The 26,682-nt window shown below is 34.9% G+C and overlaps 4 protein-coding genes across 7 annotated transcripts; 2 read left to right on the plus strand and 2 right to left on the minus strand.

Moving 5' to 3' along the window:
- Positions 1-133: 133 nt before the first annotated feature.
- LOC111494706 (protein Brevis radix-like 2) lies at positions 134-7,144 on the minus strand. Of its 3 annotated transcripts, none has more exons than XR_002720219.1 (9): positions 6,571-7,144; positions 6,160-6,389; positions 5,440-5,813; positions 5,059-5,197; positions 4,566-4,948; positions 3,565-3,648; positions 2,328-2,478; positions 1,359-2,020; positions 134-1,233 (listed from the first exon to the last, which is right to left on the minus strand). XR_002720219.1 is itself a non-coding variant. In XM_023144671.1 (6 exons), the coding sequence occupies exons 2-6, from the start codon at positions 6,277-6,279 to the stop codon at positions 3,570-3,572; spliced, it is 1,095 nt and encodes a 364-aa protein (XP_023000439.1). In that variant the 5' UTR covers positions 6,280-6,389; positions 6,571-7,143; the 3' UTR covers positions 3,258-3,569. The 3 variants fall into 3 exon arrangements, 1 of the variants encoding a protein (XP_023000439.1); XR_002720218.1 differs by having other exon boundaries at positions 134-1,250; XM_023144671.1 differs by lacking the exons at positions 134-1,233; positions 1,359-2,020; positions 2,328-2,478 and having other exon boundaries at positions 3,258-3,648; positions 6,571-7,143.
- Positions 7,145-13,171: 6,027 nt separating this feature from the next.
- Positions 13,172-17,406, plus strand: LOC111494451 (phospholipid:diacylglycerol acyltransferase 1-like). The gene is made up of 6 exons (XM_023144398.1): positions 13,172-13,596; positions 13,953-14,175; positions 14,311-14,594; positions 15,081-15,408; positions 15,812-16,071; positions 16,608-17,406. The coding sequence occupies exons 1-6, from the start codon at positions 13,172-13,174 to the stop codon at positions 17,086-17,088; spliced, it is 2,001 nt and encodes a 666-aa protein (XP_023000166.1). The 3' UTR covers positions 17,089-17,406.
- A 1,301-nt stretch (positions 17,407-18,707) lies between these two features.
- On the plus strand, positions 18,708-21,841 carry LOC111494824 (PHD finger protein ALFIN-LIKE 3-like). The gene is made up of 5 exons (XM_023144814.1): positions 18,708-19,006; positions 19,780-19,812; positions 20,026-20,254; positions 20,354-20,483; positions 21,213-21,841. Exons 1-5 carry the CDS (start codon positions 18,904-18,906, stop codon positions 21,477-21,479), a joined length of 762 nt encoding a protein of 253 aa, XP_023000582.1. The 5' UTR covers positions 18,708-18,903; the 3' UTR covers positions 21,480-21,841.
- Positions 21,842-22,464: 623 nt separating this feature from the next.
- On the minus strand, positions 22,465-24,191 carry LOC111494569 (solute carrier family 25 member 44-like). 2 transcript variants are annotated; one of them, XM_023144525.1, is made up of 2 exons: positions 23,766-24,191; positions 22,465-23,703 (listed from the first exon to the last, which is right to left on the minus strand). In XM_023144525.1, the coding sequence occupies exon 2, from the start codon at positions 23,670-23,672 to the stop codon at positions 22,650-22,652; it is 1,023 nt and encodes a 340-aa protein (XP_023000293.1). In that variant the 5' UTR covers positions 23,673-23,703; positions 23,766-24,191; the 3' UTR covers positions 22,465-22,649. The 2 variants fall into 2 exon arrangements, with proteins under 2 accessions (XP_023000293.1, XP_023000294.1); XM_023144526.1 differs by having other exon boundaries at positions 23,756-24,191.
- Positions 24,192-26,682: the final 2,491 nt, after the last annotated feature.

Consider the following 26,682-nt stretch of genomic DNA (forward strand, 5'->3'; position numbering starts at 1 on the left):
AGAATTCCAAGAGTACTAAGTGATGAGCTCCTAATTTGCTAATCATGAATTTCTCCAAATTTTTGGGGAATAAGAAATTTAGAAGGGTCAAATGGAAAAGCAGACAAAAGCCCTTCGTCACGAATCGTTCTTCAACCTTCAACTTTAAAGAAAGTAATAGATATTTTATTCACTAAGCTATGCACGATAATCAATTCTATGAAGTAACAAAATTACTTTCGCACACTATATGCACAAGTTGTATATTTAAGTGTGTGAATATCCAGTTTAGAAGTTTAAGCTAAGGAGTTTGTGCATGAGAGTTATGTCAAAACCCATGGGTTTGTCCGGGTTGACAAACCAACAGAGAAAACATTGGAATATTTGCATCTTTTGCCAAACCTCGAACTCAAACCTTCACCCAAACACTTTGATATGAAATAAGGGTGTTTCAGTCTTGAAAGGGATGATTTAGATTTAAGAATGTTTTATTGTATTTTTTAAATTTTAGAAAATTGTTTTTAATTATAAATTACAATTAGTTAGGGGTAATTGTGGTATTGATAGCCATCAAAGTTACAACCTTACAATTAACCATGGGTTATTATGAGGTTTATTTTCAAGGCTATAAATAGTCATTCATTTTATTAATTTAAGATCATATTTTGGAATGGAGAGGAATAGAGTTTCTATTTTAGCTTTGTTGAGCTCAGTTTTTACCTTGCAAATTCTTATGTTTAGAACTTATATGTTAGAGACATTCAAGTATTATTGATCAAACCTTTTGTGGAGTGATTCAAATCACAAGTTTAGAAAAACGAGTTTTCTTTGCTCTTGATCTTGATCATCAAGGTAATTCGTTCCAAAACTTTCACTTGAATTAATTTCATATCATACTCATGTGAAGCCTAGCTAATTAGAAATAAGGATTTCAAAAAGTTTAGGTTGTTCTTCACGAACTAGTAAGAGGCTGCTGATGATATAATAAAGTAAATCTAATGGAGTCCTATATGTGGAGCATAAAACAGGCAATTTCATAATTAAAATCTTCAATACCTGAAGCGAACACATCTAAACTCCCTTTTGTGCCCTGATATGGATGTAGTGTAACCGTCCAAGCTCACCGCTAGTCGATATTGTCCTCTTTGAACTTTTCCTTCCGAGTTACCCTTCAAGATTTTTAAACGCTTCTGCTAGGGGTCGCCCATGTTCAATGGATATTACTATCTTCAGGAACCAGGGGGAGTTGAAGATCTAACATTAAACTCCTGCTTGAAGCATAACAGAAGGGAACAATTTTTTAAATTCTGATAGAATGGAAGCACCAGAGAGTACATGATAAGAGTGTAAAATCACAACCATCTCATTCAAATATATACCTCCAAATCACAGGTAATAGATTTAAACTCATCTTTAGCTTCAGATCTTGGAAGGTTGGAAGGTGAACTGCTTATCCACCATCTTTGAGCTTGCTATCTATTATTGAACGACTTACAGCTGATAGAATGGAAAAACAAGCTTGTACATACATAATTCAGATTCAAAAGGGAATGATTGAATTTAAAAGCCCAGAAATTGAAATAAGAATAACATGAGGCAATGTCTCAGCTAGATTACTGTTATTCATAGCGCTACCGCACGAGTATTCTAGTTTTCTCAAGGGGCAGCTAGCGACAGAAATCACCAAATGTATTTACAGGACTAACTTGCCAGTAGAATTCTAAGTGGAAGCTTTTTAAAGGAATTCCACTCCAAGAGATAGGTCCCATTGAGGGACGCACTTAGTGGCAAACAAAATGTCAATTCACAATCCCAAAATTTCCTATTTCTAGTTGCTAATTTCTGTAGATTCACTACCAGAACAAGAACACAAGCATATGAGATCCACATTCAGAAAAATCGGAGTATTCACCAACAGCTCAATGCCAACAATACCTGAAATTAGTCGTCTGAAATCATTTACGTCCTAAGGAAACAAATCACAAGTACACAGGCTCCATAGGCTCGCGTTCTTCATAGCCGGAAAATAGATGAAACTTCTCTGATTCAAAATCAATTTCAAAGTAAAATAAGCCTACATTGATAATCGGAAACACTAAGAAATTATCCAGAGTTCATTTCCATCATCCAATTCACTCAAAATTGGAATTAGAACACCAATCAAGCTGTCTCGTGACAAAAAAGTGAAGGAAACTAAAATCAATAAACGAAAACGTCACAACTCCGCATTTCCTCTGATTCATTTTCATGCGTTCCTATAAGGTTTCAATAAGTAAATTCCAGAAGAACAAGGAGGACGTATTTTCTTTGAAATCAACTAGGTATAAACCAGCGCGATCATCATTTACCTGAGCGATAAGTTCCTCAACGGCTTGCTTTAGCTCCCGTCTCCCTCATGTTGGTGCAGAGATCCACCATTGCTCAGAGAAGAGAAGCTTGCTACGGCCGTTAACATGTAACATCTTCGAGATCCCAGCGGCTCACGACGAATAATCAGAACTAATGAAGACCAAGGCTTAGATTATCATATTATTTCTTTTAGCCTAAATTACAATTAAAAATAATAAAAGTAATAAATTTAGTATTTATTTCAAAAATATTATTATTCTTCCATTTTAAAAATTAGTATTTTTATTAAAAAAAAAAAAACAAATGATAAATTACTTTAAATTTTTTTAATAACTGCAATAAATTTCTTTTATTATTACGTAGAGTATTAAAAAAAAAACTATTTTGTTAAACTTCTATTCTAAAAATCATCTAATTTAATTTTCATATGTTCATAATATATTTTAATTTTTCAAATGAATCGTATTTTGTATTTAATAGAATTTCAAATATTAAATTGTCTAACAAAAATCTTTAAAAAAAGACTTACAATGAAAACTCTCAATCCGTTTCAAATTAATAAATTAATTAATTAATATTTTTCGCTAAAAAATAATAATAAATAAATAAATATGTAGATTAATAGTTTATAATAAGAACTCGAACTCAATAATTTACTATCCAAGATGATGAATTTGGCTCCTTCGACTAATTAAAATATTTTCTTACAAAAGAAAAATCCAGAAAAAATATTGTTTTATCATTGAAAACCTTACAATAATTATATAGATAATATACTAATAATTAATAACGAAAAAGTTTTGGAATAAAACAGAGCTTTGGGCCTCTAATCCAATCCAAGCCCAACAAAAACTCAACCAGGACCCACTATTTTGGGCCTGAAAATGGGCCTGGAATCAGAGAGCTTAATGGGCCAGTGAAAGTCCATAGAAAGAGAAGTCTTTGGACAAATCCCACTCAAATGTACAGTAGAGTAGAGTATTACAACCATTAGTTTCTTTCTGAAGTGAACAACATGGAATATTGGAGCAGTATAAATTCTGTTATCTCTACTGTTCCCCTAAAGGCTAAAACCACCAACCTAACCAATGTGATAATCTTTCAACATCCTTTGATTCCGAAGCATAAGCCACATAGAGAAGTCTGGATTTGTAAGAGAAAGAAAGGGCAGAGAGGTATGTAAAAAACGACCCGCAATCTGCAACTAAAAAACGAGATGCAATTCCATTCACGTACCATCGTCACAAATACTGTTCTTGTATCCTCGTTCGGTTCTCTTCCCACCATAATCTCGCGTGCATTTCTCCGAACTTTTCTCGACTGCGTCAAAACGAACCATACTAAAGATCAGTGTTTTTTTGCAGTAAATCAAACGCATGATGAAAGTTTCCAGTTTATAGACTGAAACGAGCACTTTTTTCGACGTGAAACACTTTTATGAGTTTGGCAACATCTAAGAGTGGAGGTTCAAACCTATTGGGCTAGGTTCAGGTTGATATTTCTAACTTAAACATGAAACTACAAGCTTGATAGAACCTCAATTTTTCGTGACTAACTTATCAGCCAATTCATCATATTAGACTTATTTAGTAATTCTCTGGGGACATGTGAGATCTCACGTCGGTTGGAGAGGAAAACGAAACACCCTTTATAAGGGTGTGAAAACCTTTCCCTAACAGACGCGTTTTATAAACTTTGAGGGGAAGCTCGAAAGGGAAAGCCCAAAGAGAACAATATCTGCTAGCGGTGAGCCTGGGCCATTACAAATGATATTAGAGTCAAACACCGGGCGATGTACTAGCGAGGAGGCTGTTCTCCGAAGGGCCAGACACGAGGCGGTGTGTAAGTAAGAACGTTGATCCCCGAAGGGGGTGGATTTGGTGGAGGTCCCACATCGACCGGAGAAAGGAACGACAGCGAGGACGCTGGTCGCTGAAAGGGGGTGGATTGTGAGATCCCACATTAGTGGGGAGGAGAACGAAACACCCTTTATAAGGGTGTGAAAACCTCTACCTAGCAGACGTGTTTTAAAAACCTTGAAGGGAAGTCCGAAAGGGAAAACCCAAAAAGGACAATATCGGCTAGCAGTGGACCTGGGCCGTTACAGGATATAATATATAGTTATATATAGTGACTAATTTCTATAATGGTTTTTGAGTCCCACATGGGAAGGTAACAATCAGAAATTGTGAGACTTATCAAAGATGTATGTTATACTCATTATGAAAGATTAATACCTGAATCGAATGCGTCTTAGCTCCCTCGAGCCACCTGGCAGAGCCCGAATAGTGATATAGACTCCTGGTTCATCCTCTTCAATCCATTCAGTCTCCAAATCACTAGCATTACTTACAGAAAGCTCTTCTTCTGACTGATCTCCCTCACTGGTCCTCAAAGAACCATCTACAGATGATGTCTCAATCTTTGCGTCATTTTCGCTAGAGGGTTTAACTGATGGAGCTAAACCACCTAAATCATAGCAATGTGGGGGTCGGTTAGGGTGGTGATCAAGAGATTCTGATGACGAGTTTCCCAATGGTCGATCGGAATTTCGAGGAGGCCATTCATTCGTCAAAGGTGGAGTAGCAGGGCTGTCCTTGGTAGATTGAGTATTCGAGGCCTGGAATTGAATAGAACTCATGTTAATAATGTAACAAAGTCTATAACCATTAAAAACCTGCTGAAACGATATGACAGTATATCCCAACTAGTATGATGCTCGAAACTCACATCATCTTCCGATAATGGAGGGGAAGGTGGACGAGGAACAGCTTGGCTATTGAAACGCTGGACATTATACAATTCCACAACCTTCTCATAGTTTTCCGCCCACCATCTTTGAGCTTGCCATTTGTTGAACAGTTCCCTGCTGATCAACAAAAGAAAACAAGGGTTAGCAACCAATCATAAACAATTATAGGAAATATATGATCATTATACGCTTGCAAAGAAGAGAAGGGAATGAAGTAGAGAGTTCAAATGGCAGCTAAATCACAAGATTCCACCTCCTAAGTTTCAGACAGTAGAAATGTAACAAGCTGACGAACAAGTGAAGAAGCACTTCCAGACAAATAGGTTTCTTCAGTAACAGATGAATTCCAAATGATTTACCTAAAACGAATCCGTTTGAGATCGTTTCCTCCCTGTGGAAATGAAACGAAAGTGATAAGCACACCAGGCTCAACTTGTGCTACCCATTCCTTTGGTTCGTCTTCTTCCAAGAAAACAATCTCAGTTCGTCCACTTACAGAAGCTGGACTCACTTCCCCACTTGACAGAGCTTTCAATCGGGACTCCATTTCCTTTCCCCATTGCCTTGGCATGGAGTTTGCACTCCCAGTCCGCCTGTAGGAACAATGAAACCTCGCCGAATCTGATGCAGAATCAGCTTCTGCATATTTATACTTGTCGTTGTTGCTCGATGAGCCTGAACATGGCTTGCAATTCTTGTAAGCACCCGAGGCCTTCAGTGCGATGTCCTTGATCTGAAAGTAGCAGAAAAAATTCAGTCATAAACATCAATTTCACAGTAAAACGAGATTTCAAGGAAGTAAAAAACAACACAGGAAACGTCAATTTCACATCAATTCATTGTCGAGCTTCTTTCCCGATGTTGAAAATCGAACAATTACCTAGCTATCTCTCTTTATGATTCCCGAGAAAGTTAAAGAAATCGAAACGAGAGTGAATAAATATGTTCGAAATGTTCGATCAACAACGATTCCAGCAGAGAAAATTCTCCTCCAAATTGCACAAAGTAACCAGCAACAAAAACCATTTCCTTGAAATTTCTGAGAACAGAGATAGAATCTCATTACGTTGACTGTTTACCTGAGCAGTTAGAGCCTTGATTGTTTGTTTAGTCCTCGGTGTAGCAACGGAATCTTCTCCCTCTTGCTGGTGCAGAGATCCATTGTTGAGCTGCTTCGAGCAGGCTATACACGTCAACATCTCCGGTACAGAAAACACCAATCCACCGGACTTTCACAGCGAAAGACTAGGGTCAAACAAGTACAAGAAGCTCAATCACTGCGGAATCACGAGATCTTGTCTCTTAACAGCTATAACAAGATCAAAAAGAGAAGGAAAAAAAAAATACTCCCATCGAAAGGCCTGAGGAATACAGAATAATAAAGCAAACACGAAATAAAGCAGTGGAACAAACAAACAAACGAACGAACAAACAAACAGAAAAGAAAGCAAGTGGAATGGAATGAAGAGAACTATTCAGCAGCAGCTTACGGATTATAGAGGACACGAAAGAGGCAAAAGATTGGCATGGAAAACGATCACGTCGAGCAGTCGCTTTCCATAACTTTCAATCAAGTCCCGTAGAAAGAGAAAGAAACGGATCACAGAGAAGAAGAAGAAAAAAGTGGATTGGATTGGAAATAATGGAATCGAATAGAATCGTTGGGATTAGAGAAAGAGGGTTTCGTAGCTACAAAAGCTTTAAATGCACACACAAACTCATCAGATTCTTCCTTCCTTCAATCGCATTCATTCGCACCTTTAACCTTTCTTCTGCTTTTTTGCTTTTTCGCTTGCGATGATCAGCGTGAAAGCCAGCTACGAGGAGTGAAAACCACTCAAATGCTTTCTTCTTCTTCCTCTTCTTCTTCTTCTTCTTCTGGTTGTTCTTCGTTCTTCTCTCTCTCTCTCTCTCTGGACCATTGAGATTTGGGCTGCAGCAGCGTACACGTACAGAGGCAGAGCTCAGCGCGGCGCGTCTCGGCGCAGACTCGGCCTATGTGGCTAGGTGTTCAATGCGCAGTACAGCCGAGGGCCGCCGCCGCCGCCGCCGCCGCTACAGAAAAGAGGGAAAGAGGAAATGCGTTTTTGTGTTGGGGAATTTGATATGATTCAGTCACGTGATTCGTTACCTACTCACGTGCGCTACAATCGACAAATATATTGTAATTATAAAAATAAAAAAATAAAAAAAATAAAAATTGTTCCGAAAACATTTAAATTCTGGCTCTTTTCTTCTTTTCTTTTTTTTTTTATTCTCAATTATTTTTGGAAATTTTGTTTTTTTATCCAATTTTTATTTATTTTATTATTGAAAATATTCTTAGCATCGACCCTTTGAAACTACATACATATACATTAGTGTAACATTCTCATCGAATATGATCTAACGTTCGATCTCAATTTGAGCTTAGAGAAAAAAATCGAGTTATAGTGTAGAGAAGGCTGAACAAGCTCGTCAGTCAAGACGTGTTTCGTTAAATCTAAATTAAACGAGCATAGATTGAGGGAAGTAGCTTAATAGTTGTTTATGGGTAAAATGAGACAAAACAATCTAATGTAGTCTCGTTGTAATTGTAGTCTCGGGTAGCAATAAATTAAGTTTCAAATTTTTTATTTTATTTTATTTATTTAGGAGAACTAATTAAATTTAAATGGAAGTAAAATTACTTTCTTATTTAAAATTGTAATATTAAGTACAATTTGATGAAAATAAAAATTAATACAATTTTTGAAAACTATATATATTTTTCACTTTTCTTTAATATGTTAATAAGTGTTAGCATTATATATTAAATATTTAAATATGTAATTAGGTAATTTAATTTGGATAAAATGCAAACAAAGTAAGGTTAATAATGAAGAAAGAGACAAGTAATGGGCTCGAGTCGAGGGAGGGGCTTCCGAAGCGGCTTAGGCTTGGTGACCGACTCGACTTAGGAGAAATAAAATGGCTCCATCCCAGCTTCGTGCTCACGCAAAACCAAATGGCATGGAGCCGAACCAATGTGCGCACCGTTTTTGTCGCTAGTTGTGCTTTTGACCCAAATCCAAAGTATTCTATATTCAATTTATATTTTAAAAAAAAAGGGTAAATTAATAAAATGCCTTTCAATTTTGTATTTCTTTTTCAAAAATACTTCTAAATTTTCAAATTTTCAATGATTCTTCCATTTTTAAAAAATGTCTCAAAATTAATTTTAAATTTTTAATAAAAGTATTTAAAAAATACATTTGAATTTTAAAAAAAATTATTAAAACATTAAAACATTTTGAAATTTTAAAAAAATTCAAAAATACATTTATCTAGTACATTTTAAAATACTTATAAACTTTAAAATATAAAATTAAAAAAAATTATAGATAATTTATGAGTTGCCTATTGACAATAAGACCTTTTTTTTATAAATGACACTCATGTTACTTTTAAAATTTTATAAATATTTTTTAAATAATTAAACTACGATTTAAAAAAAAATTGTAATTATAGTAAAATGTTAAATTAATTTTTTAAAATAAATAATAAAAAAAAACTAATATCTTTATGGGATTTTAATTATCTATGTAATATGTACGGTACATAACTATAATTTTTTAAAAATAATTATTAAAAAAAAAAAACAAAAGCACGTGAGCTGCGAGCGTGTCGATTTGGGTATCATTCCATTTGCCCTCGTCCACTACACAAATACGGCGTGTTTGGATGATGGCGGTAGTTGTCCCTATTCCAGACAAACAAAAACCTGTCAAACAAAACACACAGTGATATGATTTCATTTGTTTGCTCTAACCATAACAATGATACTCCTAGTACGACACTCTCATTCCAATGTTTCCTACTAACACTATCGTAGTACGGTTTAAAACATGTTTTTAATTCAGTTAAGATTCATATATTAGATTCGACACTTGATAGCTCCGACATTCTCCTACGATATAGTCATGTTTCTTATTCGTTGCTTCTAAAACCAACACGTCTTTTTAGCATTATGATTGAGCTACCGAAAAAGAATATGCACCTTATTGATACAAGTAGTAACTTTAAGTTATTTTAAGCATTTTTTAGTCCCTTATTTGAACATAGTCTCGATTCATTCATATACTCTTCTTTTACTCGAGTGTTACACACCTTCTGAGATCCTATATTGGTTGGAGAGTAAAACGAAGCACTTCTTATAAGAGTGTGAAAACCTATCCCTAATAGACACGTTTTAAAACCCTAAAGCTAACAACGATACATAACGAGTCAAATACAACAATATCTGTTAGCGGTAGATTTGAGCTGTTACACACCTAATAACTTATTTGACATTGTATGAAGCATTTCAAATACACGAGCAAAATATCATCCATTATAACAAAAATTTTCAATGATAGATAGAAGGAAGTGCTGATATCGTAAGTCATAAATTTACAAGGCGTGTGATGGTTTGTAAAGCTGAGGGGGATTGTCAAACTAAAGCTCGTGTTTGAATATCAAACGTAATAATGAGGATGGTTTTGTTTAGGGTGACAAGCGTGAATTATGTCTTTATAAAGTTAGGTCCGAATACAACTTTATAATAGAATATATTATAAACTTATGAAACTTTATATTATAAAATTTAAAATATTTGGCAAACAAAGTGAAGGGCTGGCCTGTTTGTGATTTCAAGACAATGGATTATTATTATTATTATTTTAGGTATAAAATTATTATTTTTTGTTTTTCTTTTCCGACTTCCCGTTTAAGGCTTTAAAAATTAGGTGTTTCATTCTTCTCTCCAACCAAGGTGGGATATCATAATCCACCCCCCTTCAGGACCCAATGTCCTTGCTGACACTTGTTCCTTTCTCCCATCGATGTGGGACCCTCACCAAATCCACCCCTTTCGAGAAACAACCTCCTCACTGGCACATCGCTCGATGTCTGACTCTGATACCATTTGTAACGCCCCATACCCACAACTAGCAGAAATTGTACTCTTTGGGTTTTCCCTTTTAGGCTTCCCCTAAACGCTTTAAAACACATCTTTTAAGGAAAGGTTTCCACATTTGTCTGTGTTGTCCATGGTTGCATGCCCGTTTCAAACCCCTTTTTCATGATTTCATTCTAGATACGTCATTACCATTCCATATTGGGTCAATATGAGGGTATATGACCGTTCACCAAAACCGTGTCTACGCTTGCAAGGGCTAAAATGCCTAAAAATGTACTATAAGAGGATATGACTAGTTGTCAACTTCTTCCTACCCAATAGTTATATGAAGTAAGTCGCTTGTTATTGCCTTTTTGTTTACATCCCTATATAACACCATTTCCAATTTCTCAAATCTTGCTTTCAAAACTTTCTTTCGAAATCTCTCTGCCCCCGTTCTCTAAAACTTTCTTCTTGAATCGAGGCCAGATGCTCGAGCATACATAGCTTGATCTAGGCGATGCAAGAGGTTTTTTCAAATGAAAATATTTTTGACACGCTTATTCGAGAGAACCTAAATTTCAATTATATTCATTATAATTTGAGGTTTTTTTTTTATATACTTAATGAGGATATAAAATAAGCTTTATTAAATCCATATTATGATTAAAAATTGTTTGAAAATGTTATTTTTAGCCTAAATTAAAATTAAAACTATAAAAGTCAATAAATTAAAATAAATCTAAATACACTACAACAAATTATAATCTTACAAAGTCGTTTTCTTAAATTTATGAACACCTAATTTATTTAATGAGCTTTTCATTTCCTTCTATAAATATTTAACTCTTAGCAAAATTAAAATTATATATAAAAATATATTAAAAAAACTAAATAAATAAACAAAATTAATTAATTAATCGACAAAATTTTTCCCACATGGAAAAAATGGTTAAAATAGTAAGTCGAGTTGGCAGGGTAATTAAATTAATATTTTTTTTGGTAAAAATTAATGCTTTGCTTTTAAGGTGACAGCCGCATCAATCACATGCATACAAATATATATATATATATATATATATATATATATATATATATATATATATATATATATGTATGTATGTATAAATTATTATTTATCATTTTTATTTATCACATTTTAATGAAAGTGACAAAAAGAAGCCAATTAATATAAAGGAGCCGTTGGGAGTTCAAAACTTCCCTATTTTGGGAATCCCTTGCCAATTAATAAAATATGATAAAATAAACAAATATCTTTAAAATTTATTGAAAAAAAATACTCGAAAAGAAATAATTTATTTAAAAAATACTTTTAAATTTTTAATATGGTCTCAAATATAGGTTAAAACTTTAAAAAAAAAAATCTTAATATTAATACTATATTTAAAAAATATTTATAAAATTTTAGGAGTAGCGTTATTATTATTTATATAAAAAAGTTTATAAAAATTATTACTATTAATATATAGACTTATAGATTATCTCCAAATTTTTAAATATTATTTTTTTTGAATTTTTAAATAAATAAATAAATAGCGTTACAAAAATGATCACCGAACTGAACCTTCTCTCGAAGCCCAAGTGAAACGGTGCGGCCCAAACGTCAATAATACAATGGCCGGCCCAATTTTCTCTCTTTATATATATTGAAATACTTTGGTTTAATTAACGTAATTTTAAATAAATAAATAAAATTCCTTAATTTTGGTTAAATAATTTTTTAAAATTAAAAATTTAATAGAAATTAACTTCAAACAAACAACCACCAATAATTAAATATTTATTAAAGCATAAAAATAAAAAATTAAATAGGGCACGTTTTATAAAAAAAAAAATAACAATAATAAAAATATATTATCAAATTAATTTAAATCATAGACTTATTTGAGAGTTGGTAAAAATGTTTTTATAGTAGGTTGAATAAGTTACAGACATTTTTAAATTTAATTTAATTATTGGGGTTGTAAATTTTTTATAATTTAAATAATTTTTAATTAATAATGAACTAAACTTAACTTACAAATTATTCTGATAATTTATTCAAAATTTTATTTTTAATATAAGTAAAATGTTAATTTATTAAATACGTGTTCATTTATTTAGAACATGCAACTCAATTTTAATACTTTATAAATAATTAAAAAATACTTTTATGGAATAATAAATAATAAAACAAATTATTATGAAAATATATATATAAATAAATAATTGTATCATAAATAAAAAAATATATTTTAAGAGTAACAATTGTTCAGTTCAATACATATATATTTTTATTTATTTTAAACGCAACTGAAATATATGATAAAGTATTTTTTATTTATTTAGAAAAAATTACTTAATAATTATTTTATCATTATTAAGTCATGAAAATTATTAATATTACCTCATCAAGTATAACATTTTTTTTTCTTGTGTAAAAACGACGACGTAGCACACATGTTTCACGTGCCGGGGCCCAGGGACACAGAAATTAAAATCCACTGCGGTCCCGCACACGGAAAAGAACGGTCCTCCACAATCACGTCACTCAATTCAGTTCAATGGACGAAGAATACAGAGATGCCCAAAACCCTCAACCAATGAAATTCCGCCACGCAATAAATTGAATATTCAATTTCTTTAAATTGCATTTTATCTAAACCGGTTGAGTCAAAATCTGAAAGCAATAGCTCGCACGTAGAGCGAGTTTCGTTTCTGCGCCATAATTTTGCTATCTTGCTGAGAGCAGTCGGCTGCTCCTCCCGATCCGACTCGCCATTGATCGATAAGCTCAAGCTTCTGTTTGTAACTGCACGAACTGACGATAAAGTTTCCATTTATATTCGAGGGCAGTCTTTTGGTTCTTTATCTCCTGAAATGCGTTTTTGCCTTTAAAAATAGCTTTTTAGGTATTATTTTTTCTTAGCTTTGAATTGGCGTTGTTTGTCCGCCGAGAAATGTAACTTTCACGTGTTGGGAGACAGATTTGATTTATTCTTCACTACATTAGAATTTTGATACATACACGAATTGGATTGTTGGGGTTTCGTTCCCTAAATTAGTTTGTTTCGTTCAAGTTAGAGGGAATTTCGATTGGAATTGCGGTATATAAACTTGAGAATGAAGCTGTGCTGCGGAATAGTTAATTTATGAAATTTTAGTTAGAGATTCTTGATTGAGTACTTCGAAATATGTCTTTGATACGTCGGAGAAAGGCAGTGGAAAAAGATACCAATATTCAGAAGGATGGAGATGACGATAAGAAGGAGAAGGTTAGCGGACAAGTAAAGGAAGTTAAGGCAAAGAAAAGGTGGTCGTGTGTTGATAGTTGTTGCTGGTTTGTTGGGTGCGTCTGTACGACATGGTGGCTCTTGATGTTCCTTTACAATGCGATGCCGGCATCTTTGCCTCAGTATGTGACGGAGGCAATCACGGGGCCATTGCCCGATCCGCCGGGTGTCAAATTGAAGAAAGAGGGGTTGAAGGTGAATCACCCAGTGGTGTTTGTGCCGGGAATCGTCACTGGTGGGCTTGAACTTTGGGAAGGCCATGAATGCGCGGAGGGTTTGTTCAGGAAGCGTCTCTGGGGCGGCACATTCGGCGAAGTTTATAAAAGGTATTTGATAATATATGCTCCCCTGTACATTTGGATGGTTTAACTTTTTATGTTTCTTGGTATAATTGTTGGGTTTTAGTTAATGGTCTACATGAACCAGAGAGTGATATTTAGCAGCTAAATTGTATGAGGTTGTAAGGTGAACTATTGGATTTTTGATCTTCTCTGAAGTTGCTGGTGTTGTGTGGTTGATTCTTATAAGAATTCTTCTTATTGTTTGGTTGATTCTTATAAGAATTCTTCTGAAGAGTAATATTTGCTAATGGACTGTTTGATGCTGTGCATATTCAAAGAAATTCTTGGTTGGTTTTACATGACCAAATTTGTTATGCTTGTTGAACCTTTTTCCCATGTAGACCTTCGTGCTGGGTAGAGCATATGTCATTGGATAATGAAACTGGATTAGATCCTCCAGGAGTTAGGGTTAGGCCTGTCAGTGGGCTTGTTGCTGCCGACTATTTTGCTCCTGGTTATTTTGTGTGGGCAGTCCTGATTGCTAACTTGGCTCGTATTGGTTATGAGGAAAAAACTATGTATATGGCTGCATATGACTGGAGAATTTCATATCAGAACACAGAGGTAATCATTTGGAGGAGTGGAACACAATTTTCTAGTTAATAAAAATATCATCATTTTCAGTTATGTTTCTCCATTTTCAGCAATACTAACTGTTCGTAATTGTTTGTTGATTATTTAAATTCTCAAATGATAAAGGTTAGAGATCAAACCCTCAGCAGAATAAAAAGTAACATAGAGCTGATGGTTGCCACAAATGGCGGGAAGAAGGCAGTGATAATTCCGCATTCGATGGGTGTTTTATACTTCCTGCACTTTATGAAGTGGGTTGAAGCACCGGCACCAATGGGTGGAGGGGGAGGACCAGACTGGTGCGCTAAGCATATAAAAGCAGTTATAAATATTGGTGGACCATTTCTAGGTGTTCCCAAAGCTGTTGCTGGGCTTTTCTCTGCTGAAGCTAAGGATATTGCAGTTGCCAGGTCTCTATCACTTAATTCCCTGTTGTTTGAATGTCTGTGTGTGTTTCCATGGTTAGGAAAGAAAATCCTGTATTCAGTCTGATGACTATTTTTACAGCAGGCACTTGAAGTTTGTCCTTGAATTCTTAAGTCTGGAAGTTGTCTAGGATGATAGTAACTCGAGTTATCGATATACCTACTTTTATGTCGCCAATCGTCTAGGCTCTAGCAAGTTGTGTAGTAATGTCAGGTCACCTTAGTCAATGCCAATAGTTATAAGGCTCTAATTCTTAACTTGTAGATTTCTCCTAGTGTGCTTGGATTAAGTTCAAGTCACTTAAAAACCATTAATTTTTTGAATTCTATAAGGCACATTTTGGAGTATTTCTTTTTCTAGCCACAAGGTTGCTATGTAAAATAAGTTGTTTGATTAAGAATCTGCAATCATTAAATCCTGAGGTTTTTGTTGACTGAAAGAGTTCATGTCTCTTGCTTCACATAATGCAGGGCTATTGCACCAGTCTTCTTGGACAACGATCTATTTCGCATTCAAACATTGCAGCATGTAATGAAGATGACTCGTACCTGGGATTCGACCATGTCAATGATACCAAAAGGAGGGGATGTTATATGGGGTGGCCTTGATTGGTCACCTGAAGATGGCCATGTTCCCAGCAGAAGAAGGCTAAAAAACAATGATACACATAATGGAGGTTATGACGGTGATGGAGATATTGTTCCCTCTTCAAAGAAAGTTCGCTATGGAAGAATTATATCGTTTGGGAAAGACATAGCTGAAGCAGATTCATCTGAGATTGAGAGGATTGAGTTTTTGGTAAGGCTCTTCTCCTTAGTATAATGATTTTTAATTTAATTAATCAGTCCTGTCTCGAAGCATAAATAAGTAGTTAGGTGATTAGATTTCAGGCAAATAATTGCCCTACGGTGAGGGGTTGGCTTATAATGAGTTAATAGGTTGTCAGCACTAAGTCCAGGTAAACATTTCATTAAAAGTTGTGCTTCGAATATGTCGAGGCTCAAACAATTTATAGTGGGTGAGTTAAAACTTGAATTTAATTTTTTAAGTAACCTACAATTGATTTAGCTCTGGAAAAACTTCACTGATGGATAAATCGTCGATCTCCTCATTTTCTCGATTCTTTTATGGAAAAACTTGCAGTCATCTGGATGATGTTTCTTGGAGGAAGTCTTATGTTTCATGTCTTATAATGGTGTAGGATGCTATCAAGGGTCACAATATTGCAAATGCTACGTGCAAAGACGTTTGGACTGAATACCATGACATGGGAATTGAGGGTATCAGAGCAATCTCAGATTACAAAGTTTATACCGCTGGATCGATCATAGATTTACTTCATTATGTTGCCCCACATACAATGGAACGTGGGAGTGCCCATTTCTCTTATGGGATTGCTGACAACTTGGATGATCCGAAATACAACCAATACAAGTATTGGTCAAACCCATTGGAGACAAGGTGATAATCTTATCCTTCTTGATTTTACGTGTATATATATATATATATATATATACATATAGGTATTATAACAACAACTAATGCTAGAAACAAGACGGGTGAATAAGTGGGGACGAGGGAAAAAATTATTAGATGTATGCGAGTTAATTGAAATGTATCTAAAAATTGTTTTAGCTGGTAATTAGAGGCATAAATATGAAATTTGTATCTAGTAGTTTTTTGGGAGCCACTACGTCGTTATGGCCACGTTCAACAATCTTATATTATGTATGTAGGGGCAATAGGCAGCCCCCTTTGAGAATTTCGGTAACCGAGCGAGGTAAGGTTGTAGGAAAAGATAACATTTCATCTGTTTTGTTGTTACTTTTGGTAGAGACTTGCCTCTTGAACCTCTTGAATTGGCTAAGACTTGCACCTTTCCTCTCTTTTTGTGCTATTTGGTCTCAGTGAACTCTGAATTCCTTTGAAAACGATATGAGAATCCTTATCCAATCTTTGGTTTATTGAACTTTGTACAACATCAAACTGCTCTGCAGATTGCCAAATGCTCCGGACATGGAGATCTTTTCTTTGTATGGAGTTGGAATTCCGACCGAAAGAGCTTATGTTTATAAGCTCTCTCCTGCAGCTGAATGTTACATTCCATTTCAGATTGATACTGCAGCTAATGATGGTGATGAAGGCTGTCTGAAGGACGGAGTCTACACGGTCGATGGAGACGAAACTGTACCTGTTCTAAGTGCTGGCTACATGTGTGCAAAAGGGTGGCGTGGGAAAACCAGATTTAATCCTTCAGGAATCCGAACATACGTTAGAGAATACAATCACTCTCCCCCATCAAACTTGCTAGAAGGACGAGGAACACAGAGTGGTGCTCACGTCGATATAATGGGGAACTTTGCGTTGATCGAAGATATAATTCGAATAGCAGCGGGTGCACAAGGGGAAGATTTGGGAGGCGATCGAGTCTATTCTGATATCTTTAAATGGTCAGAGAAGATCAAATTGCCTCTGTGATGAGATCGATGTTAGTTAGTAGTTGTTGATTATGATCCATGTTGTTCAGATATGATTAGCAAAATTCATCTCACAAAAGTGCTTGAAACTGAATCCATTTCAACTATGGTAATTTTAGGAGTATGGGAAAACCACATTTTAATTTGGTTGTCCAAAGATCATTTTCGGAAATCTCTTGTATTTTTCAATTAGAACTGGTTGGAACTGGTTGGAACTGGAACTGGTTAACAATTTTCACCATTGTTTTTGCTTTACATAATCACTAGGGTACACATTAGAATGATCATCTCTTGATGTATAAATACAAATTCATCCTCCTATCTTCTTCCTATAGCTTTTATTTATTTTCCATTTTTTTAAAAACCAACTTTACACCATAAATTTGATATTCTAAATCATATTATAAGTATAATAATCCATTTGGTAAATTTACTAAAGACGAAAATGATTTATTCGATATTATGGATGATTGGTTACAGAGGGACCATTTCGTTTTTGTAGTTACATTGGTCGGTCTATTGCTCTTTTCTTGTGCCTATTTTTCCGTGGGAGGTTGGTTTATAGCGCCGTAATTTCGACTATTCTGAAGCACAAAGAAAGTTGAATATAAAATAAAAATACTCTTAAACTTTGTCATCTTTAAACTTTAAAAAGCTTCATTTGTTTATCTGTGAACTTCTAAAAATAACAGTAAATAGTCCTAGAAATCGATCACTAATCCAATTTGAGTACCTCCACACAATAGACCTCAACAGAAAATTGAAGAGTAACGGTAACAAGTGTTTGAGTTCAGTAGTTCCTCATATAAAGTTATTGACTCTAGAGATATAGTAATATGGAGAATACTAAATTGTTTCAAGCACCGACAAAACCAGAAGCATCCCTTGTTTCAAAAAGAGGAGGACGGGTTATTCACATTTCATTTAATGGTCAGAGGCAAATTGAAAGTTAAGCCGTGGTAATTCTAAGGATTTTTGAGGGGGAAAATAGAGATGTCTTTTACGTTACCCGTAATATGTGGAAGTATCATGGTCTACATTTTATAGACTATTTTCTTCTTAAATTTTATGGGGGAGTTTTAATTTCTTTTTTTTTTCTTTTTCTTTTTTTTTTTTTTTTGAAAACTCATGAAACAAGTTCGGAGGTTCAAGTATATTTTAAAAACCTTCTTGAAATATTTTTGAAATAAAATATTTAATGGTAAAAATTTTGAGCAAAAAAATTACAAGGATTTTAATTTATTTTTTAATATTAGTTAAATAATGAATTTAGATTTAAATTACAACAATAAATACAAATCATATAACTTATTCAGAATAAATTCCGTCCCTTTACAAGGATTTTAATTGATTTTTTAATTATTAGTTATTACAACAATTGAATTTTTAAATTTGGTGAAAAATAATATAAAGCTAAAGGATTTAAAAAAAAAAAAGGCTTTCATTTCAATTAATTTAATTTAATTTTAAATGTTTCATGTTAATGCCACCGTCGAATTATTTTATTTTATTTTATTTATTAGATTCTACCATTAAGGGGAAAAAAAAAAATTATAAGTTGAATAAAATAAAATAAAAAACTAATTATTTTATTACAAGGCATTAGATCCTAAATACGGTAATAGACAGAGATCTCAATAATCCGACTATTCCCTTCATCAAATTCAAATTTCCCGTTTCACGATCGATGCCATATATTCAATCTTCGCTAATTGATTCTCTGTCTCTCTGTCTCTCCGTTTTGGTAATCTCCGGTTTTTATTTTCCTTTTTGACTCAATTTCGTCTCGAGAAGGTGCAAGAACAACCAAGAAGAAATGGCAATGGATGGAGGTGGCGCAGTGCATAATCGTTCAGTCGAAGATGTTTTCAGTGATTTTAGAGGCCGAAGAAGTGGCGTCATCAAAGCCCTCACCGTAGGTATTCCTCTTTCCTTTTCTTGTTGACTCGTATTGGGAGAAGGATAAAACCAGGCGCGATGGAACTTCATTGTATGTTTTTGCTGTTTTCATGGCCTTAGTACGTATTTTATGTCCTTCTTTCTCCATTTTGGAATGAATTGTTTTACTTTTCGTTGATTTTTGGTTGATTTTGGCGTTTTTGTTCGTGATGTTGCCGTTTGGTTTTTCTTTTTGAGAGAGAAAGCGGAAGTGCTTTGCGAATGAGGAGTAATTAGGATAAGAGAAAATGTGTTTTCTAATGCTGTTCTTAGCTTACTTGAGTGTGGCCGTGCAATTATGAATCTCAGTCTAGTTTTCCACTGTATAAGCGTTGAAATTGCATTATGAATTTTGTTCCTGAATGTGGATCGATTTCTTCTTGTCGATTTGTGTACATGCATGGTAAGACATAAGAGAGCGACGGAGTATTCCTATTGTAGCCAGAGAGAGCTCTCTTCCTTTGCCTGCATTTTTTAAGTTTATGCAACTAATTTCTTGATCATATCTGATACTTTTTGCGAGTCGATGCAAACCTAAAAGTTCATGATCTGTATAGTTTGTTAAAGATTTTTATTTCAATCGAAGAATTTTGTGTTTGGATGAAGTATTAGATAAATGTAGAATGTAAACGGCTGGATTCTTTATTTCTGGAACTTTCATTGAGAGTTAGGAGCGGTTGGTTGTTTGGACCTTGGCTTTTGGCTTCATTTGGGAGTTTCGAATGTCTAATTCTTCTCAGTTTTATCATTGCAGATGTTGAAGAGTTTTATCAACAATGTGATCCTGGTACATGCTTTTAGTTATCTCTGTTTACATCTTATCTTTTAAGACACGAATTCATTGTGTATGGGGCTCTCCTTGTTATCTGGAATATGAACTTTTGACTCCACCCCCATCCGTGCAATTCTGTGTGCTACCATCCCAATTTTCGATTTCATATTCGTAGTCTTTAGTTTAGCGATCCCTTAGCTATTTATAACAGTTTTTTGGTGACTACAGAGAAGGAAAATCTATGCTTGTATGGTTTTCCAAATGAAGTATGGGAAGTTAATTTACCTGCTGAAGAAGTACCTCCAGAACTCCCAGAGCCAGCATTGGGTATTAATTTTGCAAGAGATGGGATGCAAGAAAGGGATTGGTTGGCTTTGGTTGCTGTCCATAGCGATTCTTGGTTGCTCTCTGTTGCCTACTATTTTGGTGCGAGATTTGGATTTGATAAAGCTGATAGGTATTTTCATTTTGAATTTATTGTTCACATTGGAGTTATTTCAACAATCATGATTGTTGGTCTTGCTATAAAATGGTCTGCCTTGTTTTTTTGATGCAGGAGGCGGCTTTTTAATATGATAAACGATTTGCCAACTGTATTTGAAGTAGTCACTGGTGTTGCAAAGAAACCAGTCAAGGAAAAGTCGTCGAGTGCTAATGGTAGCAGATCCAAGTCCAACTTTAAAACGGTATGCTGATATATCTTCAGTTTTACAGTTGGTTGACTGCTTTTATTTGTTCTACTCTATTCTTACTACCATTGTTTCGATCTCGTAGTTTTAACAAACAATGTAGCTTAGGTGTTTCCCCTGCCTCTACATATAGAAAAAGAATGTAGCTGGGACAATTATCTTATATGGGCTTGTTTAACTATGCCTATCCTAGTTATAATAATGTTTATAGTTCTGGTGGACAATCTCCAAACAATCTCCAATTCTTCGGTTGGTTTACCTACTTGAGGTTTGGAAATTCAAATGAAAGAGGAATTAGAAAAAGAAGTAAATTCCTTTTGAGTTTCGCCTTTGCCCTTCCGTGCACCCGCCTTAGGCAAGGCTGATCCCACGGCTAAGATAGTTGCTCTAGAGGTCGCGCAGCAGCTTCCAGCTTTACCTGCGAATCCTGCCAGTTCGTGTCATGATTTATAATCTATATTGCTAGAAATGAATTGATTTTGATCTCTTCTGTACCGTATGACTCAGTTAGACTCGGTTATTTCCTCTCCTCCTACTCAAGAACGAAATTGATACCCCAAGACTTATTGTTGCTGCCTGTTGGTCTGATATAATTTTACAGCATCAATTACATGGATTATTTACTTCATCCTAATGTTTCAACTATTTTCAGAGGGGTCTGATATAATTTTACAGCATCAATTACATGGATTATTTACTTCATCCTAATGTTTCAACTATTTTCAGAGGGAAGCTGAAATCCATGGAATGTATTCAAGGCAACCGCAGGCAAGGGAAGAGGTAGAGGCCTTGTATCAAGAAGACGAAGACGAGCACGGAGACACCTTGTGTGGGGCATGTGGTGAGAATTATGCATCAGATGAATTTTGGATTTGCTGTGATATCTGTGAGAAGTGGTTCCATGGGAAATGCGTTAGAATAACTCCTGCCAAAGCAGAGCACATCAAGCAGTACAAATGCCCATCCTGCAGCCACAAGAGAGGCCGCGTTTGAGAGAGGCAGGCAGGCAGGCCAAATGCAAAATTGTGGTGTTATTTTCATCTTCCTTTTGGTTAATGGAATCAGTGACACAGGGTAAGTGCTTTGCTTTAGACTACTTCAGGTATCCAGTTTTGGGTAACTCTCAATGCCTTCCCTTGTTTCTTATATGTAAAGTCTAGATGATGGGTAGTCTATATAATATAAGTTTGCCTCTTTTATATAACCTTGAAAGCTCTCAAGAATGAACCGTGTTAACCTTTTGATTTTAGTTAAAAGTAAGAGATGCTCAGTGATGTGGAACCAACTCTATTCCTGTTCTATTGGCCTGTTAGATTCCAATTATGAGATTTATGTGAAATATCATTTTAGCCCCTCCATTGTTTTTCAATAAATAAATCTTATAATTAGTATTTATTGTGTGTTATAGTTAGTTTGGATTTAAAATTAGGAATTAGAAACCAAGGGTCCCACTACCATTATAATTTTTCATGTATAGGGTTGGCCCAACTATTCATCGCATGAATGTCTTATATCTGGGCCTTATGACTTTATTCTATGTGTACATCTTTTGATTGGGTTGGTTAAAGTGTTTTTGGTCCTTTATTCAAAATTTCATTTAGTAAAATATTTAATTAGATTTGCATGTTTTTTAAAAAATTACCTTCTATAAATATTTAATTATATCTAAGATTATTTGAAAGGTAAATAATTGAAAAAAAAATTATAAAATTGAATATAGTATGTATTATTGTATTATAAGAAAAAATTTATATTTTAAAACTAATAATAAGTTCTCAATTTAGGAGAACCAGATCAGTTGTCACTTAGTAATCTTGAAATTCCAGAGTCTCCATGATACTTTTTCTAAAAAAAAAATTAAAAAAAAAAAAGTTTATAACTAATAAAACTGTATAGATTGGATCGGAAATAATCGGTTAGTTTTTTGAACACCCCTAAAAAATATTCGGAACATTTTACATTATGATATAACATCATATGTCACACCCATTCCCAACACTAAACCAAAGTTAATATACATTTAAGATATGAACATTGAGAAGTCTTGCACTATATGAACAAGGCAGAGTGATTGGAAAAAAGAAAAAAAGAACGAAATCCCAAATGAGAATCATCAGAAACAGTTTGAGAAAATGACAATCTTCAGCATTTAGAACCATCCGTTTAGCTTATTAAACCCTCTTGATTCTTGGTTGATAGCCGTTTGAGAAGTTCATATGTGGTGATCATTGTCGTTGCAGACATTGACATCGACGCGCACCGGGGTGCCAAACCTCGATAACACGCCGCCCACCCGCCTTCCCTTACTAAATTTCTCAATGTCTGACCAATTGTTGGCCCTCTTCTTCCATCCCCATCCCCATCCAAAACCTGCAATCTTGTCTTGATTGTATCAAGAGGCATTGTTATCAAAGCCGAGATACTGCCCGCCATCGCTGCGCTCCCACCCTGTACTGCCATCACAGTCTTGGAATCTGGCCTGTAAACATTAGCCCCATTGTCATTGCCTTCACCAACAACCTTCTTAGCTTGATAGCATCCAATTCCTCCCCAAATCAGCCGCTGTGCTACATAATAAGAAGCCCACCACATCGCATTCGATGGCGCGTATGTCATAATCGATATCCCAAAGCCTCGGTAGAGGCCTCGGAGACCATCGGCGTCAAGGATCTTTCGAAACGCATCGATTCCATTGATGTAATGAATGGAGGAGCTACTTTGAACCATCAGTCTTTGACTCACTACATCAACGGGAGTCCATACGAGTTGAGCGGCCATTGCAGCACTCAATCCAGCGGCTGCATTAGCAATTGTAGCGGCAGTAGCCTCTGGAAATCCCATTCTAACAGTGGCGGTTCCGACATAGCTCTTTGTACACTCTAGGGCTCCCATGTACAGAGCCCTAGCAGGGATAGTCCCCATCAGAGAAGTTCCAAATCCTCTGTACAGAGCACGAAAACCCTCATGGCGGACGAGAGAAAATGCAGTTCTGATGCAGGGAAGCTCCGAATAAGCAACCTGTTGACGAGTTTTCAACACCACCATAGGGTAAAGAGACGCCGAAACGCCTGAAAACAGCGCTGCACCGAGAAAGAAGAATTTAGATTTATCAAGCATTTGCCAATCGATTTCGGCAGGGATATGAATCTCCTGCGGTGATTCTTCCTCCGCCGCTCCCAAATTCATCTTCGCCACTTTCTACAATCTTCCACAGAAGGACAAAAAAAAAAAAAAAAAAAAAAAAAAAAAAAAAAAAAAAAAAAAAAAAAAAAAAAAAAAAAAAAAACGAAATATCAAATGATTCAGAATCAACTTCAATCTTCAAAGCTCAAATCTCCGCCGCCACTTCTTCCGTCTACAACCGAATCGATGCAAAGAAAACATATGACGAATAACGAGGCAAGACTGTACAAAATTTTGGATTAATATACAAATTTCACAGAAGAGACCGATCTCGAATTATTCAATTCAAAAGTTTTTTCCTCTTGTGGAACCAGGTCTTCGATGGAACACATTCAACGACGTATTGATCCACCATTTCAAGGTGAAACGACAACATTCACCGGATAAAATTCTTGAAAAACCAGTGGATTAGAGATGGAACAAGAAGAAGAAGGAAATTTGGGGCTCCGATTTGGGTGTTAATGGCGGTAGGAGAGGTAGGAGGAGAAAAGGAACCGGGTGAGACAGGAATGAGGTGTGAAGGAAACATAAATAAGAGAGTAAAATAAGACCGACACGTGGCGGTTTCCGATTAGAAAATGTCGATAGCTTTGCTTTGTTAGGGTTTCCACCTATGTTGGGCTGCTAAGCGGCGGGTCGTTTAAACCAACAGGTGACGTGTAAACCCTATCCATCGGAACCGGTTTTTTTGAGTTTTTATCCTCTGTGGCAAGGCTCGTGAAATTCACCAACCAAATTTTATTGTTTCAAGAAGGAGATCCTCGTTTAAATGGAAAATGAAAGAGGGATCGACAAAGACGAGAAAGGAAAAGACCTCTCTGTCCCCACTCGGTAAGACATCTCTAAGGTCAAACTATTGATGTTTCGGTTGAAAAACATGACGAGACGGCAAAATAGGCAATAAATTTTTACCCTAGAAGGCATCTGATTAAAAATGATAATAACACTCAAATACAAAATTGACTGAGCTTTTCAAACACGAGCATAGTTCAAGTGACACAAAACACGTATCAGCTACAAGATCAGATCAAAAGCTTAAAATTCGTGTTCCAATATTTAAACCAAATTTTTAATTTGAATCGAACTTATTTTGTACTTATGACAAAAAAAAAAAAAAATGTCGTAGGGACATAATCGTCAATAATATTATAATGAATAACATATATTTAACATGCCACGTGTAAATATATAATATGCAAGATGTTGATGGTAGACATGTCCAAGTCAATGGCTTTGGTTGTTGTTGTTCATTCTTTTACGTTTTTGCCGCCTTATTTTGCAGACATCAATTGTCCTTTAATCATCAGACAGGAATATATTCAACTCTGCCATGGATAAGCTTCGCACGATGTCACGGTCATGCTTGTTTAAAGTTTATTGTCTATGGATGCATATCGGATGTTTCGGTTACGCTTGTCCAAGACATATTGTCCTTTATCTCATGCCCATTCCAAACCCATTTTACATGCTTTTATCTTAAATAACCATTTACTATTTCATGTTGTGTCGATACACGAGTGTGTGACCGGTCACTAAAATTATGTTTCCACTTGTTAAAGCTAAAATGCCCCAAAATGTATTAAGGGATGCGATTAGTTGTCAATTTTTGTTTTCAAATGTATTTTCTCGCTCACGTTTTCTAAAACATTTCTTACAAACGTAACTCGAGGCTCAATCATACGTCTACATTGTCTGCGAAGTTTGAATTTCTCATGGCTAACTAGTTCACTGAGTTAGAGCAAGTGTCACATAATCGTTGTCCCGCTGCCACAAAAGTGTGGTTGTGCCACACGATATACAGTTACTAAAGCCTCAATAGCAACATCTCCACAACAACTTTGAGACATGCTCCGGGAATCATCCATGACAATCATGTTTGTTAGGTCTCATCATTCTCATCCAAATCTTATCTTTACAATAATGACTTGGATTGTTCATTTTCTCCAACTCATCGTCACTCAAAGAGAGCATTGAAAGTTTATGCATTCGTTCGTTCAAGTAAATTGTATTGACAGATACCAGATCATATAGGAGCACCGCCTTCAGTGTTATAAAGTTCTTGAGATTCCTCCTCTTAGATTCTCAAGTTGAAACAGGTATGAGACCATGATAGGTGATTTAACAATGACATCATAATAGGGAAGTGTATTACAATTTGTATGAACGTTCGTCGGTGTGGGTTGATCAATGATTCAAGATTTAAACTACATTGGTTATGAGGGGAACGAACTCTTCATCCACGTAGCTAAGCATTGGAACCGTTTTGATTTTATTAAGAATTAAAAGAAAAACAATAAATACGAGAGTAAAAACTCTACCTTTGTAGAAACCCCAGCAAGAGTTCTCAAAGTAGTCCTGCCATGCAAACGTTCTTCATATTCCATAAGTTCTTTCTTGCTCTGACTCGAACACAGGACCAAAATTTGTGGAAGCCTCCGGAAAGAAAATAAATCTCAAACCGATTAAAGATATTTGCATATCTAAGAATATAATATCTTATACAAATCATATTTAACTATTATAAAATATCTCAACATATATTTGGCTAATTTAAATCTCATATAAATGTTAAATATATTAAATTATTTGGCTAATTTAAATCTCATTTAAATGTTAAATATATTTTTATTTAATGTATCAAATACATTAATTAATTTAATATTTAATGTATCAAATACAATAAATATATTTTTTCTATTTAATATATCTAATATATTAAATTTTAATTTGAACCCTCTAATTTTTTCTTTTAAATAAATAGAACTTTTAGTATTACTTTTTCATTCATTAACTATAGGTCACTCCACGGTAGATCAGAGTTGTACGAGCAAGTTATATCTAATGAACAATTTGTTTATGATTAAATCATAAACTAAGTCCCTCTCGTGCCAATGAGAGGGTGGGACCTTATTGTTCAAGTCCCGAAATGAGTACTTAAGAGAACAACTCATTTACTTTCATTGATATGGTCCCAAACTTTCCATAACGGTAGGCATATTGGATTGGCTAAAAG

This window comes from Cucurbita maxima, unplaced genomic scaffold (assembly GCF_002738345.1).
Source record: "Cucurbita maxima cultivar Rimu unplaced genomic scaffold, Cmax_1.0 Cma_Scf00020, whole genome shotgun sequence".
Lineage (NCBI taxonomy): Eukaryota > Viridiplantae > Streptophyta > Magnoliopsida > Cucurbitales > Cucurbitaceae > Cucurbita > Cucurbita maxima.